The 18,643-nt window shown below is 50.5% G+C and overlaps 2 protein-coding genes across 3 annotated transcripts in view; one reads left to right on the forward strand and one right to left on the reverse strand.

Annotated features, from left to right (window-relative positions):
• Positions 1 to 9,534, forward strand: part of SEPTIN11 (septin 11) — a 66,429-nt gene extending 56,895 nt beyond the window's left edge. The window contains exon 10 of the mRNA XM_083835272.1: positions 1 to 9,534. Within this exon, the coding sequence (XP_083691398.1) occupies positions 1 to 16 (16 nt within the window). The 3' untranslated portion in view covers positions 17 to 9,534.
• The window catches only part of CCNI (cyclin I), a 26,390-nt gene continuing 13,308 nt past the window's right edge, over positions 5,562 to 18,643 (reverse strand). Inside the window, exons 3-7 of one of the 2 annotated variants that reach the window (XM_083835287.1) lie at positions 12,878 to 13,012; positions 9,034 to 9,108; positions 8,717 to 8,857; positions 7,638 to 7,868; positions 5,562 to 7,256 (exon numbers count right to left, since the gene is read on the reverse strand). In XM_083835287.1, coding sequence (XP_083691413.1) covers positions 6,798 to 7,256; positions 7,638 to 7,868; positions 8,717 to 8,857; positions 9,034 to 9,108; positions 12,878 to 13,012 — 1,041 coding nt within the window. In that variant the 3' untranslated portion in view covers positions 5,562 to 6,797. The remainder of the gene's footprint in view (positions 7,257 to 7,637; positions 7,869 to 8,716; positions 8,858 to 9,033; positions 9,109 to 12,877; positions 13,013 to 18,643) is intronic. The other variant, XM_083835288.1, reaches the window with a different exon arrangement.

Genomic DNA, 18,643 nt, shown 5'->3' on the forward strand with positions numbered 1-18,643 from the left:
CTTCTTCTTTATGTAACCGTCATCTTGCCAAAGCCCCCACACCCTCTCTCCCAGCGGACAGTAGGGCACTGGAAGAGCCTGTGGCTACGTGGGCCCCCGCCGGGAGGAGAGCCATCTCATTCTTCCATCACGTCCGCCCTCCTCTCCTTCCCTTTTTGTTTTCCACCTGTGCGTCTGAGGGTGCGCTTTGCTGTGTGTCTCTGTGCGGGCTCGGTCTGCTCCCGGCGCATTGCCAGCAGAATTGAGGCTACCAAAAATGACAGAGGTAACGGCTGGAGGAGGGAGCTTGGCTGTAACATGAGATACTGCTCTGGGATTTTTTCCCTTCCCTGTTTTCTTCCCTTTTGCCATAACGTGCACATGCTACTGATGACGAAGAGACTGACAGACTGGATGATGGTGAGTGTGCATAGCCAGAGGGCTTCATTTCTGCCTCTGAAGCTTGAGTCTGGCTGCTTTGGACGCCACAACTTCATCACAAGTACGTCCCGTGCTGCTCTGACATGTGATGAAAATGCGTCCTTAGACCTGGGTGACTGCTTGTTTTTAGCATGAAGCTGCGTGAAGCGGAGATGGCTGCTGTTGCATCCTGCTGCACTGAAGGACCTGTTCTGGACGGTCAAGGCTTTGTTATTTTCTAGTTGATCTGCCTCTGTATGAGCAGAGTAGGTGACTTTTCTTGTGCAGTTGAGCTGCACTGACTTGTGCTTAGATTGACTTCTTTACATTTTTACGAAGTCTAATTAGTGATTATTTTTTTTTCCTACCCTGAATGTGGGGTACTCGTTTACTTTGGAAGTGAATGCACTCAAAAGGCTTGAAGAGTGCCAAAGCATTGTTCAAATGTAAAAGCAAAGCTTTACAAGCTTGGTGTGTGGTGAGCTCTAGCTGGTCGGAGATGGACGGAAGGAGGTAGCTTGCCCCTTTGGATGTTCTTCACATGGGGTTGTGCGCTTTTCTTCTGACCAAATACTGGTGATTTATTTTCCTCATCTGCAAACCTTAATCAAAGAGTTAACCTCCTTTAACCTGCCAAGGAAAACGTACTATTAAATTGTCTAAGTTTTGCCTCTTCCAGTTTGTGCGTGAAGCGCAAGGTGCCAGGGGTGTTCACCGAACTCAGCTACTTTTTGTCCAGAAGCACAATGTTTTTCAGCGCTGCTCAGTGGTAAGGGTTAGATCTCCTGAGGCTCCCTCCACGTGGGTGGCAATTTTTCTAATGTGATAGAAAAACTGTTTGTCCTGGAAACATCTGCGATCAGGTGACTTTATAGATACAATGGGAAAGATTATTAAACATTGGCCTGGCGTGTATGCTGTAACAATTTACTTGTTCTACAAATGGAATTGTAGACTGCTGCCTAATCTGAAGGGATGCCCTCCTCAGTGTCCCTGCTTCGAGGAAGGAATTCCCTCCTTAATTTTCTGTCAGTCCCTGGACTTTTTTCTTACTTAAGATTTGTGGTCTGGGTTTATCTTGTGGTAGGAGTCTAGCCCGTGAAACCACAATGCTGTGTTACAGCCTTTCTCCTGAAATGTAGTCAGTCACTTACTATGTAGCTCATGCTCTTAGCAGGGCACGGAGCTGTTTTTTGCGCCCTGCCCTGTGTCTGCTCACCCGCGTTGTGCAGATGACGGCAGCTTGGGACCTGGGCTCGGTCATGAGTGGCTGGGCATCATTTACTGCAAATGAGTAAAAAGAAAAAACAAGGTGGCGGGTTTTGGTTTTTTTGCTCAAAGGAGAGGATATCCACTGTTGCTAACCCATGTATCTGTGCCCTGTGACCTTCTGAAAGCCTGCGTGTGACCGGAGGAAGGTCCTTGCTCAGGGCAAAGTGACCCACTGGTTAGTGCTGCAGCATCAGGAAGGTTTGAAGAGGGACAAAACCCTTTTGTTTGTTGACTTCTAAACTCCAGATAAAAATATGCAAAAGCTTTATATGATTAGAGAAACAGGCACAAAGCAAATTACTATCACTTATATGAACTGCCTTTATTTTACAGCTCCTAGAGCCTTGCTGTGCTGGTGCCTTGAGTCCTGCATGCAGCTCTGGCCTTCGTGTCTCCAGAAGGACATAGTGGAGGTAGAGAAGGGCACTGTAATGATAAATGGGATGGAGCAGCAGCCGGCCAGGTGAGACCACAAAGGCTAGGAGGCCTCAGTTTGGAGAGGGTAAAGCTGAGATGAGAGAGGATTGGCCCCGCTGTGAGCTGGAGGTTGCAGCAGATGTCCTCTAGAGGTCCCTTCCAGCCTAAATTTTTCCGAGTTTGCATTACGAAGTCCACACGATTGTGCTGGCAGCGGTTCCTACCTGCTGGTAACCAAACCAGCGGGACTAGAACCGGGGGGATGCTCGGTCAAGGAGGAGGGAATCTGCTCAAAACATTGAGTAATTTTCTTGCAGAGCAGGGAGATTTCCAGAATTTGTTGCCTTGGGTGAAGGAGGCAGATAGCATCAACAGGAGTTTAGACAATAAATAAATAAATAAATAGGTGAATGCATAAGGAACAGTTCTATAAGGAATTTTAGGGGAATGAAGCAGGATGAAATTTCTGACATCCCCAGTCTGGTTGTGGTGGATACTGGGGCAGAAGGAGGGGAGCGAACAGCAGAAGACGTTCAGGGGCACTGCAGGCAGAGTTTGCACTGAGACGCGTGTGGACGAGGGACTGGAGCAGAGCTGGGGGGGTGACACTGGGGGGGTGACAACGTGCTGCTTGGCTCGCTTCCTCCCGCATGCCCAGCTGTTAGGGGAGGAGGTGTCAGCATGGGGAGGGGATGGCAGTGTGGAATGTGTTGTTGGACAGCCCAGAGCTGTTATTTGTCACTCAGTGTCACAAAACGTCCCCAACAGAGCTGGAAAGCTCTTCACCCACAGGAGCAAGCGGGTGCCCAACTTTAAAATCATGCTTATGAGCTTAACCCTTCTGTCGCTGCTGGAGAATAAAAATGGGTTTTAAGGAACTCCCCAAACCCAGAGCTGTGAACAGCTTCCAGGTTAGACATGCTTCATGGCACAGAGGGGGGTTTTGTGGTGTCGTGCTGCCATGGGCTGGGTCACGGCGTGCCTGCAGGAGGGGTCTGGGTTGTCAGCCCACCAGCTACCTGAGCAATGAGGATTTCCCCCATGTTTGGTACCTGCAGGTCTCACTTAAGAGACAAAAACACTTCATGAATGGTCCCAGGCTGCGCAGGGTGGAGGAGGTGGATCAGTGCTTCTCTAAGGCAGCACTGAGATAGTGGAGGAAACTACCAGGAGGTTATTGTTAGCACGTCTCCCAGGCAAGCACCTCTTGGGCATAGAGGAGGGATGAGGTGTTGCACAGCATGTAAGGGCGAGCTGGGATTATTGTACAGGTGGCATTAGAAACAAGTGGCAGAGCTCTGCTGGGACAGGGGGATGGATATGTGGCTGCTGTGTGCTCAGGGCCGCTACCTGGGATCTGGGGGCACTGTGCTGGGTGCTGACGTGCGGTTTTGGGAGAGCAATGGCTTTATCCCAGGGGTTTTGAGGGAGATCAGGCAGTGGTTTGAAACTGCTCTTTCCCTTCCTGCTGCCTGTTCACCTGAGCCACGTACTCTGCTGGGCTCCTGCAGGCCCCTGCCAGAGCAGGCAGACTGTGCTCGGCATCCTCGGCAGCATCCACGGCGTGATGGACTGGGGTGCCTGAAGCTTGCGAGGCAACCACACCAGGACTCACCAGCATCAGGTGGCTTTCTCCTGTGGGTAGCAGGGAGCCCGGGCAGGGCTCCAGGACAGTCCTGTGCTCTGGCAGTGGGGCCAGCACGCCTGCCAGCCCGCTGCTGTGGGAGCGAGACGATGGCACAGGCACGGGCCACATCGAACTTCATCTCCTGGGGGTTTTGGTGGGGAGGAAATGTGGGAAGTGGCTTTGTCTGGCAGTCCAGGTTATTTCCAGATCAGCTGGATCTTGCTGCTTGCAGAAGCTGATCTTGCTGGGACTTGCCCCGTTTTCAAAGCAAGCTTGTGTCATTGAGCATCACCTTTTTAGCCACAAAATGCCATGCATCTCTGCACCAGTGCAGCCAGCAGTGCAGGCCTGCATGCCCCGGGCTCCTCACCAGCCCCAGCCTGCCTGCAGCACTGTGGCTGTGGCACAGAGGGAGGCTGAGCAGCAGCAGGAGCCCTGCAAAGCTGAACACCGCAGGGAAGCCAGGCTGGCCAGTCCCCAGAGCACGACTCCCCGGGCGTGAGGTAGGCTGGTGCCTGAAGCGTGGCTGTCACTCACAGCGGAGCCAGGCACCTGCACAGGGATCATGTGTGGTTTTGGAAGTTAATCCTCGGTGTGGCTGCGCTGGTGTACATCCTGATGGTGCGGTCAGAAAGCTGGATGTGTCGAGGTACCCCTGGCACAACTGACTTCCTGAGTGTCTGCACTCTGCTGTTGGTTTGAAGTGTGTTGAACACCAGTGTGTACCAAGAAGAGAAGAGTTTGAGGGGTGCAGTTGCAGAGGCTGCTTTGATTCTTTTGCATCTGGAAGAGCAAAAGGCGACAGGACGCTCCTGCCAGCAGGACCCTGTGCAGGTAGGTCTCCCCGACCGGGGCAGGTTTCCTCTCCCTGACCTTGTGCTGTATTAGTGGAGTTGCATGGCTCCGAGCAGAAGACAGCGTGAATTCATGCATGGTGCCAATACAGAAAAGGTGTCCTCCTCTGCAGTCTGTTAAGACACTGGGGTTGGGAGAGTGCTGTGTTTCTGAGCCAGGAGCATAAGAGCTCTTGGGGAGGAGTGTCTGCAGAGGGGGAAGGCAACGTAAGCTGAGGCATATTGCTGGATGACAATGCTGCGGCAGTGCTGTCCCCGTCTCTTCTTCCCCCCGATATGTGTGGTACAGCTGGAAGCCAGCTAAAACAAGCAGCAGTCCTACAAAACTCTCCACAGTTTTGTACCACGCAGACCCCAGAGCTCCGAGCAACTGCTCCTTCGGGATGCGCTGGATCACAACTGCTGCTCACGGGCAGCAAGCACCAGCACGCGGACACCCTTCTGCGTGGAAACTGCAGGTGCTGGGCTTGGCTGTCAAACAGCGTGTAAATTGCCTGCTCTATCTGTCCTGTGCTGATGTTCTACCTACTGCTGGAAATTGGGGCTGGTTTTATTTAGAGCTGTTAGGCTGGGTAATTTAACAGGAAAAAGATGTGCATTGAAGTGAGTTTGACATAACGAGTCCCGGTTATCGCTGAAATCCTGCAGCGGTGGGGGATTTCGCTAGGGGTGTGCAGATGGCGCCCACAGGCTGCCCAGCAGCCTAGCTGGAGAAAACTTGTGAGGAGGAGAAAAGGTCAGTGACCAGACCACCACGGGCATGATAGGAGGGCCTGGAAGGGAGAACAGGGACACACACCCTGTTCAGAAACGCAGACTCGGGAGGCGGTTTCCAGAACGTGGCCAGGAGGAGAGCTGAAACCCGAGGCATGCTTCTCGCAGCGGACCCAAGCACAACAGAGAGGATGGCTCTGGCACGGAGCTGCTCCCCTGCAGCCTCCAGGTAAAACTGATCCTGGACCCGGGTAGAAAGCATGAAACGAGGCTCGGAATCCAGGACAACTTTCTTTATTGCTACCAGAAGGCTTTCATCAGTACAATGGCTCCAATACGATACCTTCCTCAGGGCTGTGGAGAGAGCTTACAATTGGGATAGGTCATTCTGAGAAACAGAGGTGTAACATGTAAAAGAGAGAAGCTTTTAAAGGTTTTACTCTTGGTTAGAAGTTACATGAACACAAAACTCAGGGTTAGGGTCTCTTGGTTTTTTTTTTTTTGTTCTTTTTTTTTTTTTTTTTTTTGTGACTGATAATTACACACCTTTCAAACCTCAGGTTGCCCCAGCACTTCACCACACAGTGCTGGGCACATGCTAAGCTTATAAACACATGGGAAAACAAACAGAATTTTTTCGGCAGAATTTAAGGTTTACACTTGATTTAGAGAGTCAAGTGTTGGTGAATATCCACACTGAGTGCAACATTTCCTGGTGCAAACAAGAAAAAATACCGTTTCTGTTGAAGTGATACAAAATCTGTTAACTGCTTTCTGTGTTTGGAAACAGTTACTGCTTAACTGCAAGGTACAGAGCTCGGTGGCTGGCTGCCCTAGTGTTCTTCTAGAGTACGTTCACTCTCCTGTGGTTATTAAGTGTGGAACAGTTTGCAAGCATTGTTTTTGTGTTTTTCCTAACCTTTCATTCAAATCCAGTTTTTAAATATTATCACATTTAAACACCAAAGTGCTAACAAAACAAAAAAGGCCTTTTTCTTTAGAAAGAAAAAAAGAAACCTGTCATGATAGTACAGAACATCATGCACGAGACTTGCAAAGAATTAAAAGAGAAGCAAGCAGAAAGAAGAGCAAGGAGCGGATGGAAATCAGATCAGAGAGGTGTTAATTGGCTGGGAAACCTGGGACAACTCTGCACAACTCATGTGAGCTCTTGGACATGGAGAATGGGTTACAATACACAGGAGCAGAAAAACAGTGGAGCTGACAACACTAGGAGGAAACAATTTTTTGCTACTTTTTTTGTTCAGTTTTTGGGTCTTTTTTAATTTTTTATACTTTTTTGTGTTTTTAAGTGCTTAAATAGTGGAACTATAATTAGCCGCACAAGAAAAAAAATTCAAAAAAGGGGTTGGGATATTTTTTCTGTTTTTTGGCTCCCTTCAGTTCAGCCTGACAAGGTATGGCCCCTTCTCCCCCCTCTGAGAACACTATGCCAGGTTCTGCATGGTTTCTAGAGTAGTAGCTATGGCGCAGCAGGTGGTGTGCGCTCACAGCTACATAACAGACACTGGCTGTAAAGGTGGACAAGGGGAAACGTTGCCCTCCTGCCTCGAGACATCAGCGCTACAAACAGAGCCCATGTTTTCAAGAGCCACTACCTCTGGAGCAGTGTCTTCGTTGTAGAGACGCTTGATACCGTCGTAGAAGTCGTCCACTTCCATCTCTTCCACTTTGCGCTTGGCAGAGGCTTGTTTGCAACTGCTGGGAGCTGGCAGACGCTGGTAGAGCGCGGCTGTAGCTGTGACTGGCACTTCTGGCCTGCCGTTGTCCTTGGAGAAACCTGGCCCTGGGACAGAGGAGGGCTGGCATTTGAACACTCCTCTGTTACAGGTCACCAGGGTGTGCTGGAGGGGACTGTAGACATATACAGAATTGGGCAGCAGAGAAGACTGCAGAGTGGAAAGGTGATGTGCCACGAGCTCCCGGCAGTGGATCAGCTGTGAGCTATCCATCTGGAACGAGACAAGCAAAAACGTTGGCATTGCAGGACCGCTGCCGTGGAGAGGACCAGCGGTGCGTCAGGACCTAGGACTTTCTCCCCAGGATGTTTTCTCCCCGGTGCAGGGAGAGACCACGTGCATTAGGACACGCGGCTCCTGCCTTTGTCACCTGCTGGCCACAGTCGAGACAAACTTTTTGCGGAACAACCCCAGCACCAGCCCCCCCCCCCATCCAGGAGCACAACCGTCCTCACAGGCGCGTTATTGCAGGCTGGGATCAGCAGCTACGGATCCCAGCCCCGGCTGGCCGTGTCCCTGGAGCACTGAGCGAGATGCAGCCTCTGGGGCACCCAGTCCCTCCCTGCTGTGACGCTGGGTGCCAGCACCCCTCACCTGTGCCTTCTGGAGCAGCTCGATGATGAGAGCCAGCCAGTCAGGGAGCAGCTTCTCCAGCTCCAGGCTGACAATGGCCAGCGCCAGCATGGAGCCCTTGAACTGCAGCAGCTGGTAGCAGGCCATGCAGTGCAGCAGCTGCTTGGTGAGCACCGCCACGTGCTGAGAGGGGCTCAGCTTGCGGAGGATGGTCAGAAGCTGAGGCCTGCTGGACACTGCAACTGCATGGAACTGAGAGGGAAAACAAACACGTGAGGCCAGTGGGGTCACCGACAGGCAGCCCCCCACGCGAGGTCAGGTCAGACCTCCAGAATGGCAACTGACGCATCTCTGATGCGTGGGGATCCTGCAGATTAACGCTCGAGGCAATTTCCAGATCATGGAAAAAGCAGCAAGGTGCTGAACCCACCAACAGCTTGGCGTAGCCTTTCTGGCGGGGCCTGCCATCCTGCACATCGTCTGTTTGGGGTCTCTGCAAAAGGCCATCCCCCTCCACCCTTCTCGACAACACAGGTTTGGCAGCTCAGCTGTCCCAGACAAAAATCCTCCTCAAGAAAGCCAAGAGGATGAAAATCAACAGAGAACCTCAGGACACTTTCCTTCCTTTTATCTTTCATCCAAGAATTTCATTCTCTGGCCATGTCTCTCTGCAGCAAGCACCGAGCACACCCACTGCCCAGCAGCTGTGCGTTCTCCTTGGTTCCTTTCTCTCTCCCTGCCACCTGGCACTTAGCTTTGAGCAAAACCACTGTCAGTAAAGATTTAGGGGCAAGGTTTTCAGGAGCAGTGAGTCATAGTGTGCGGCTTGACGTGCCTCAAGGCAGGGCCAGATTTCTGGATGGCAGGCCTGCATTTCAAAAACTGCCCCTGAAGTGGCACAAGTCTCCTCTGGAATTTTCTGGCAAGGCTTTTATTTTTACTTCAGAAACTACTTATATGGAGGAATTGCAACCACATCCTGAGGTCCTCACTACCCTACAGGTAAGGTTTTTTATACGTTCTTGATACAATTTATACACTCTTGATACAATATTTACACCCACAGCCACCAGAGAGAGTGCAAATAGCCCCTTATTTACAATGTGAAGGAAATCCAGTGGCGTTGCCATGTGAAGATCCCAGTTCAGTTTATCCAGGATAATCTTCTCCATTCTGCGAATTTCAGCTGGAGAACAACCACAGAAGCTATCCCGAGCCAACACCTTCAGTACTGGAATCCTCTGCAAAAGCCAACACAAAGAAGAAAAGAGAGAACCCATTATTATTATAAAAATCACAGAAAACGCTTCATTCCTGCCCTGGCAAGCGTCAGCTGCCACACGCAAGCAAAGACAGGACTCGAACAGCGTATATTCAGACAATGTTAAGGTACTGAGAACAACCCAAAAAAAGTTACCTCATCTTCCTCAATGGTCTTTGCAGCAAGGAAGAAGCAGCTGATTGCAATACAGTTCAAGTACTTTGGACGGGCCTACAACACAGAAGAGCAGAGAAGTCACCCTGTGAGTGTGGCACAGAAATGATGCACGCCCTATCTGCATGGACATCCTGAGAAGCAGGGTCCCAGCTGCCTGTGCACCGTGTTTTAGATCAGCAGGCTGACCTCCAGCTGCACCACGGCGGTGGCAAGCCGTGCCGAGCACACAGCCACGCTCCATGACGTCAGGCAGGACAGAGATCTGCCAGCCCCGTGATCAGAACTGGCACCCACTGAGGTGCTGCAGTGGAGTGGAAAGAGCTCATTTTTAGGCGTTGGAGTAGAAACGGGAAGGAGAAAAGCAGAAGGGCCAGATTATCATCTGGCATAAAACCATGGCCATCCCACCTATCAGCAGAGCATTTAGTGCTGCTGGGGGTCAGACACAAAACAAAAAAAAATTAAAAGAATTTTAAAATGCTGTCTTTGTCTATAGAAGTTAAAGCACCCATTTAAAAAAATAAAATACCACTAATGCTATTTCTTACTGCAGTTCTCAAAACCATGACCCAGGAATTATTAAGGGAGAGCTGGTCCCTTTTACAGTGAGTTGCATTAGGCAAGGTAAGCTGGATTTTAAGGGGAAAAAGTGATTTTTAATATGCATTTATTAAAAAAAAAAAAAAAGTATGGGCCTTGATGTAGGAGAATAAAAAGAAAACCAGCAGCGTGCATGGGCTTGTAGGTATTTGTGTAGTCCCTGTGATGGACCAGAGTAAGTAAGTGCTCAGAATACAGCGTAACCGCTGGAGGTTTTGCTCAGCAGCAATCTGTCCGTGGGCTCCTCTGACAAAGGGCTCCACTTCCAACATCAGTATAAGAATACCCCTGTTCTTAGTGGCTGGGGGCTAGGAAAGGAGAGGCGCTGCTTCTACACCCTGTTACAGCTGAGCGGGCAGACAGCTGCAGAGCCATGCCCCCACCTCCTACAGCCTGCTGGCATCTGGTCTTCTGCTGTATACCTTATGGGATTCCAAAAGCAAAGGTAAGTGAAAATCCTGCACTGAATGTAAAAATGTAACCGAAACTGTTGCCACGATTAGTTCTTGCTGGGTACATTGTAGTAGACAGAACAAAGATACGTGGTAGTTTAGGAGATCCTGCACATCACTGTCATGAAATCCAGAAGGTTGTTTCAAGGAAGCCACAAGGGAAAGACACAGGCTTGTTTCCAAATTAAAGATGTTTAATAATATTTAGCCACAGCTACTTAAAGGGACCTTGCTGTGCCTGGAGCTGTGGCTTCCTACCACCATTTGAACTTGAACTTAAATATTTGCAGGGAATCCACTTTTGGGGGGTGGTGCATGTGCACGTGTCTGCATGTATGTTCAGGAATCACTGAAAGCAAAGAGAATAAATTCCCTCAGGGCAAGACTGAAACTTGTTCCTCACTACGCAGACAGGTTAGAAGGAAATTACCAAGTGAGCATAAAAAATCTACAGCAATAAAGGGCTCCAGGTCAGTGTTCAGGGGAAAAAGAAGCAGATGTCTAGAGCAGGTTCCTACCATCAGGCAAGTTTATTCTTCCCATTAACAGTAAATACGGACCCTCTTTTTCCCAAGTGTGCCCCTTCTAGAATAACCGTGTCTTTTCCCAAAGCACATTAAGCTCCTGTCTCCCATCCTGGTCTCCTACAGGAGCCTCTGTCTGCCTCCTTTGCTCCTCAACAAGGGGCGAGTGCTGCTGCGCACAGCTGCAACCGCCGCCAGCTGAGGGTTAACTGGTGCTGTGCAGTCATCTACAGTGAATGCCGCTGGGCCCCCAGAGCGGGATGGTAAGAGCCATGGGGCAGCCAGCCTGAGCAATTTCAAAGCATGTTCACAGTGAAGGGAAGGGACAAGTTGTCTTAATAATAAAATCCTGCATGGTAGTGCCTGGATTTAAAAAAAAAAAAAAGAAAGAAAAAGGAAAAAAAGAGTTGAGCTACATCAGTGGAATGACGACTTTATGGGAGAAGAAAACAGGGGCAGGGAGTGTAAAGCCCTGAGCTGTTTGAATAATGCTCACCCAGAAGGAACACAGAACTAGCTGAAAAAACCCTGACAGAACACCTTTCCACATTCCTGCTCACTGCCTGAAGCATGCAGTGAACTCTTACTCATTTGCTCATACTCTTTGTACACTCTTTGGCTGCTGCAAATAACTGAAAGAAAAACTGTACTCACGGGCATTAACTGTTGGGGGATTTAAAGTATCTTTTTCCCACCTCAGTATTTCAGTACATCAGCCAATTTAAGATCTTGAAAATAAATACTTCTATGACTTGTAACTTAAACATTATCAATATTTAATAGTATTTAAAGAGTAGGTTAAAGAGTAGGTTAAGGGATGATGTCATTTGCGTTATACTGAAACAAGTCACGTTGAAATTAAGTACACAGGCTGCAAATGTGTTTTTCAGCTTAGATTTCCTAAGCTGCATTACCTACCTGGTAGTGTTAGTAATGAGATTAGACACGTGCAGATGAGGCTGCAGATTTGCAAGCGCAGGCTGTAACTGAGCAAATATGGGAAGAGATAAGGCTACCCAAAGCCTGACTTCACAGCTCAAGGCCAGGGGTTTTGGGTTGGCCCATAGTTTGTTCAGTCGTTTGCATGGGTGCAAAACACACCCCCAAGCTCAGCAATTCCTATTTGTCACCATGGCAGGCTTAGAGCATGACTGGCTGGCAGGCAGAAGAGCAACAGACCCCAGTTGCAGGTATCCCAAATGCTAATTTTTAACCTTTTTTTAACAGTTTCTGTGACATCCCAATCTTAAACCAAGCAGCCATGCCCATTCTCTGCTCAGTACAGCGGTCGGACAGCCTCACTCTCACGGCTGGCACCCACGCTTGTTTCCTCCCCGTCTCCTTCACCTCTGCCCGCGTGAGCTTCAGTTCTCAGTCTGTCAGGCTGGCTGTAGAGCACCTCAGTGTCGAACATCAGCTCTCCCAAAAGGCACTCAGCTCTGGCTGCATCTTCCCCCACCTCTTCAGTTTCCTGCACTAGCACGCTTGCCAGGCCCAAACCTGTCCTCATTTCTACGTGCCCTCCAGCTAGTTCACTGCTAGCCAGTGCTCGCAGCAGGTTGAGGTGATCCACATGAGACTAAATACAGTTTAAACGCCAGAGAAACTGAGAGATGGGAGCAGGGACTTTCCCTGACTTATCTGTAGGAGAGGGCACTGGGCCTACGTTTCTGACTGCGGCCTCACGGGCATTTCCTTTAGCTGCATGAGTCAGTTTAGTGTAAGGCAGAGACTCTTCTCTTGTCGTTTAAGGCATAACATCTGTTCAGACTTTCTGAATAAGCCATCGCTAGCTGTAATTTAGGAGATGGGTACTGTGGGATGGCAAATTCAACCTTCAAACCAGGTTAGAAGTGAGCATGTAGTTGAAGGGCGTGTCTTTTCTCTTAGGTTAAGATATGCTTAAATGATCAGGTGCGTTACATGAAGGAAATGGGCAGAACAGAGGAGAAAGGGAAGAGGGCCTTGGCAGGTAAAAGCACTGGGTCAGTTCCCCAAGAACTGCGTGTGCTTGTCAATCAGCCTCCAGAAGTGCCGTGTGGCAGTGTGTGCTGTCAGTTTCATAACCCAAAATTTGGTGCCCGGAGTAGTGCAGGCAGCATCCTGTACGTGTGTGAGAAAAAAAGGTTGTGAGAGCAGAGCGGGGAAGCGAGCATTTCCACACAGCCATGCCACTGGGACTGCACACAGAAATAGCTGAGTGGGTATTAGGAATCTATTTCAGTTTATGTCTCTGCAAATATTTACCTTTACCACAGCTAAAAACCTGTCCAAAAGGCTGATGGCCAGGGCGAGCGTTTCTGGATAAAGGTGGAACTGGTATTTGAGCTTGGCCAGCCACTGAATGACCTCATCCCTCTGCTTTGGAGAAATGGCTACATCCTGTTGGAGAAAAAAAACAAACTATTCTTAAACACAGGCTGAGCGAGGCAGAGAAGACCAAACACTGTACTTCTGCAGGCATTATTCAGCACAGAAACAAAAGTGCCTTTTGGAAAGGTGGTGCCCTGAAGCAGCCTGAATTGCTGCGTTGTTCTCACTGTTACCCCCACCCCGAGAAATCTGCCCTGACAACTTTTCTCACAGCAACCTCAGCCATAGCTCAGAAATGTTACTCTGGGGAAAAGAGGAAGGGCATCTTGTAGGTTCTCAAGTACTGAGGGTATTGTGCAGCTCAGCTCTAGGACATTTCTTTTTTTAAACCTCCTTAGAACCACTCAGATACACAGAAAAGCCCAGCTCAAAAAAAAAAGCAGACATGCCAGGGCAGCCAGGCAGGTGCCCAGCTCCTGACAGACAGAAGATGGGAGGGAAATGAGTTGGTGTTTTCGAGAGGAAATGTTTGTTTTCCTTCATATCGTGGGGATATTTTTAGCTCAGAAACTGTTAAAAATAGAAAATTCTAAACAGAGTTCACAAAAGACCTTTAGCAGTCCAGGTAACTGAGGGCTGGGGCAAAGCAGGTACAATTCCAACTAAAAACGGTTGGGTTTGTGTTTTTTTTCCTTTTTGGCCTAAGTCACCATCACTGATCTTTTTGGACAACAGCTGAATTCCAGCCACAGACAGACTAGTCACTGACATCAGACCTCTCCAGCTTGTGCTCTGAAATATCTACAGCTTCTGCAGAGCCTTTCAGTTCAGCCGAGCGCACGCCTGGTCTTGCTGCAGCTGGGATTATTGGGGGTGATTAGCCAGGATGTGTCCAGAAGCAAGAAGCGAAGCCAAACCAATTTCCAGTGCTACGACAGGGTCCTTATGCTCTCTGCAGCGGTTTGGCTGCTGCCGAGATGGCTTAAAAGAACGGAGCTGAGTGAAACGCTGGCTGCCAGGTTACTGTGGAAAAGAAAGTGAAGGGCTTGCGCAAACAGAAATCGCTGTTGGGCCAGGCTGTCGCTGTCCGCCCAGCAATAGCAGGGGGGTTGGAAAGCAGCACAGTTTTAGAAGCTGAAACACCCAGCACTGACGCAGAGGAAGTACTTCAGGCCCCGTCCATCACCAAGCTCCCTACCATATGCCTCGCACAGCTCTGCCGAAGCTACTCCCTCGGAGCCCAGAGAACTGTGAAAGCAGAGCGCTGGAGGCAGAGCTGGAGCTCCAAAAGGACGCCAGCTTCACACCTTGCTAACACCTTACTGCTTGCAGCACGCCATCCTCACGCTGTGCTTTATTTCCCACCGGTGCCGAGCTCCCCTCCACCACCACGTGGGACAGAAGGGGTGAGGGCAGCCGGGCTCAAGCCCTGGAGCTGAATTCCGGGCTCTGGCCGCATTACTGCTGGGCACAGGCACAGGTCCCACCAACAGGCGGTCACAACAGTTCCCTTGGAAAAACTGAAGTGGTAACACTGCTACTGTGGCAGTGATCTGGGCTAAAGACACAGGGTTGTGTAATCAAAAGCCGTTTCTTCCAGCTGTACTGGCTGGTCATACTCAGAGATACTACCTCTGCCTGCACAGCGCGCCTTCCGTGCTCCCTCAGGTGCTCCCGAGGAGAACAAAGCCCTGCCTTGTTTTCTCTTCCGAAGCCCCGACTGTGCGACGGCGTCAGCAGGACTGTGCCCAGCTCCAAACGCCCCCCTGGTCTCAGCTGGGACCTCTGGACCCACCTGGCTTGCTGCGGCTTTTTTAAAAAAGCACCCGGCACTTGTCAGGGGAGAAGAATGGCGTCCTCGACTCCAAGCAATAACGAGTCTAAAAGCGTGAGTGCAGCTCACGGGCAGAATCCGAGCCCTGCCAGGGGCAGAACTCCTGCGGCCTTGTGCTCGGTCCAGAAATGCTAGCTGGAAGCTCACTGGGGCTATAATGAATGCGCTGCACAGCAGTAAGGAGTTTATTAAATGCTCTGCTAATAACATCTTTTGGGCAGTGGGATTGGGACCTAGAATGTCTCTGGGGAGAAAACAGGCACACCGGTGTGTGAAACACTGGCTGGCCGTGTAGCACACAGTTAGCACGTAACAAAGCGAGGCCTGTACAGGTGAACCTGAGACACTGTTAGGAAAGCGAGGAGTGGTGGCTATGAGAAACTTCCCCACCACTCTATTCATTGCACCTATTTTTAAAAGGAAGGCGACAAAGCCATACAATAGGGCTTACAGCCCCAGCCAGGTTTGGACAGTATTGCAGACTTCAAAGGTTTCTAGCAGCTTAAAGGATTATTTTGGAAATGCAGTGGCTGGGTGAATCCAGGAGGTAAGCTCTGTGTGTCTATCGGTGACAAGCCAAACCGAAACCATCCCATCGAACAAAATAAACATGATTTAAAAACCTCCCTGTGACTCCTAAATCACAGCCCTGGCCCACCAGCTTCACTGGTGAAGCAAGGGCGGGCTTGGGCCCTTTGTCAGCGAGGGGAGCGGTGCACCGCCACTGCTGCAGCAACAGGACGCCGGCCTGTCTCCCCTACTTGCTAGACAACTATATCCTATACTATACACTATATATATACACACCTATGCACTACATACACACTATACAACTTACTCCCCTCTTGCTATGAATCTGCTGCAGCAGGGGTGAAAATGGCATCTCTTCTGCTCCTGGCTGGGGCGGCAGAGCCGTGCCCCTTTCCCTAGCACCCTGGGGGGGGGGGGTCCATCCACTTCCCCTCCCCGCTGGCAGAACCAGGCATCGGCTTCAGCAGCTCCAGCCCGTGTATGTCCTGGCTCAGCCCTGCCTTCCTTCTGCCTGCCAAGGCGAAAGGTTGTGCCTTCTCCTAAAAACAGCATCTGTGAAGCGGGGCAGGAGGCCTCAGATCATCTTGCTGTGCTGCTGCCCAGTCTTCAGTCCTCCCAGGAGCCATCCTTCTGTCGCCTCGCTCTTCGTGGGCACTGAGAGGCCAAAAGGCAAAATTTTGGACTCGGGTGTTAGCTTTAAGTGGTGAGGCCACAACAGAAAGAACAGCAATGTACACCCAGCCCCTGGTAGCAGCTGTCCTTTCCTTGTGGAAAAAAAAAAGGTGTTTAGCCTAAACCACTGAATAACAGAGCGTCTCTAAGCAAGACACGAAGTTCAACCAAACAGCAAACAGCCCCACTCGGAGCACCACGGTCCTTGAACGGAACAACTGCAGGGTGAACCCATCCAGGAGCACGCGACAGAGGGAAGGCTTCAAAGCCAAATATGGCTTCTTAAAAGCTGTCAGGGGGAGCAAAGGAAAAGAGGTGAGCCCTGAGCTCTGTTGTGCTGTGACGCCCAGCCAGCGGGACCCTGCTCTGCTCCAGTATCTACGTGCTAAAGGCGAGGGGGTGGAATTCCTTCCCGCAGAAAGCTGTGGTGAAGCCCAGCCTCCTCCCATCAGCACCATTCCCCGGTTCATTACGGCCTGATTTAAGAGACAGGCAAGGGAATGAGAACTGTTCCCACTGAGTTTCCTAGACAGATGGATCAGTCATTAACCCAAAGGTGTACGTCTGTCATCCTAGCATCACGAGTAAGAAATACAGCACTGTAAAATTAATTAAGCTCTGAGGTCACTGTTCCTTGAGTTATACAAAATTAGAAGCAAAAATGAGACAGGGCTGTGGTTGAAAGTAAAAAAAAGTCCCTCTGGGCTGGAAAGCAAAAGTTCCTCTTTGTTTTGAGGTGCTTTCCGACAGACATCTTCTGCCACTCTCTGCCTCTGGTCATCTCTTTGTCTGGCCACCACAAGTCTGTGTTGTAGATCATATCTCCAGGGTGGAAGAGCACGACGACCTAATGCAGAAGTTTTAATTAGGGAAAATTAAACGGCGGGGGCCCAGGCCTCAGGACAAGCCCCTCTCCCAGAGCAGCCCAAGCCCATGCAGGTGCCCAAGAGCTCTCCTCTGGCCAAATATCTGTGCAGCTATTTGCAGAGGCGCCGCTTGGCTCGCCCCCAGCAGGAAGCCAGCAGGCAGCTGCACGGCACACAGGGGATTTCAGCGCCGGTTTGCTCTGCAGGGACAACCCTGTGGCGCACAGGCAGGACTCTTTTGTGCCAAGTGCCCGACGGGGTTGTGCTGAGAGTGAAGAGGCACAGTGTTGCTGCTGCATTGCCTTAAAATAATGCTTTCAAACTGCCCCACATGATTACAGCCGTTTGCTCACGGCTCTCTCTTCACCTGCCCTGTGCTGGGGACCGACGGTGCTGTATAACGTGGCAGGCTGAATGCTCCTGCAGCAGGATTCAGCTCTGCTCTTTAACTGTGCTCCCTTCCTCTGGCTCCATCCAGCTTCCCCCGGCTTGGCACCGCCATAAAATAATGACGAGGTTTCCGCAGCTCCTTCTGCTCCTCCACCTGCAAACACCTCCGGCCCCCGGGAGATCGGCTGGAGCAAGGGATGGGCTGCTGCATGCACCGAGCCCTGCCTGCACCACATCAAAACGTGAAAGCTGAGGACCCCAACAGGACCATCAGATGTTGGTGAGGCCTTGGCGATGGCGAGAAGCACCCAGAGCTGATCTGCTCCCCACTGACCGACACCCCAACCTCCTTGTGGCAGGGCCTGCTGCACGCTTGCAGTACGAGACAGGAGGGCCAGAGGTCATGACTCGGGCTCCACGGTGCTTGCACAGCACAAATCGGCTGTAAGAACACTTCAGGACTTCTGGAAAATGCAGTCTAAAAAAAATACTCTCTCTGAACTCAAACATGACTCAATTTTATTGCTGCTTAATCTAAGAAAAACACCTTACCTGATAATTTTTTTTTCTTTTCTGTCTGCTGTCCCAGACAGAGACGTTTTGCTCTTTCCCCTACTTGTTTCTGCCTGTTCCTGCTGCAGGCCCATCTGGGAGCAAGTAGGTGACCTTTATCAGGACTGGGAGGCTTCAGAAAAGGGCAGCAGCAAACATCACAGCCAAATCAGTGCCTATTTGGCTCTCGGGAGTGCCCGTTTGACACCAGTGACCCCCAGCCACGCCCACTGGGTTGCTTCCCGCTCGTACCAGCTGGGAATTCGAGGTGCTCTCCTCCTGACCAGTTTCAGAAGTGGTGACCTGCAGGGTGTGCGTAAGGCCCAGTGGGGCAGCAAGGAGCTCAGGCAGCGCAGCCTCCCTCATCTGCACGCTAACGCACAAACTCCGGGCGGAGCGGTTACTGCGCAGCGCACCAGGAGAGCTGACCGCGGTCAGCGGCACCAGGAGAGCTCACCGCGGTCAGCTCACCTTGTTTCCCCAGACTGGTGGGTCAGTCAGTCTGCGATTCACCCGCGGGACAAACGGGCACCAGAAAGAAGGTTAAAAGACCTACCCAAGGGCACGTGGTGAGGCGGTGGAAAAACTGAGTAAACTGAGGTCTCCTGGTTCCTCAGGGTGTACAGGGGACAAACAAAAGGACAGAAAGAAACGGAACAAACAGCAAAGGAGAAACGATAAAAGTGTACTTCTAAATAAAAATAAAGATCTTGGCTTACACACCTCTCTGCTGCAAAGTTACTTGGTAACATGCAGAAATCAACCTTTGACCAGTCTTTACTGCTTGATTTCCCAAGCTTTAATCACGTGAAAACTTCTGAATGTCATCTGCATATTGTATAACCCAAAAGAAAA

This window comes from Anser anser (assembly GCF_964211835.1).
Source record: "Anser anser genome assembly, chromosome: 4".
NCBI classification, from domain to species: domain Eukaryota; kingdom Metazoa; phylum Chordata; class Aves; order Anseriformes; family Anatidae; genus Anser; species Anser anser.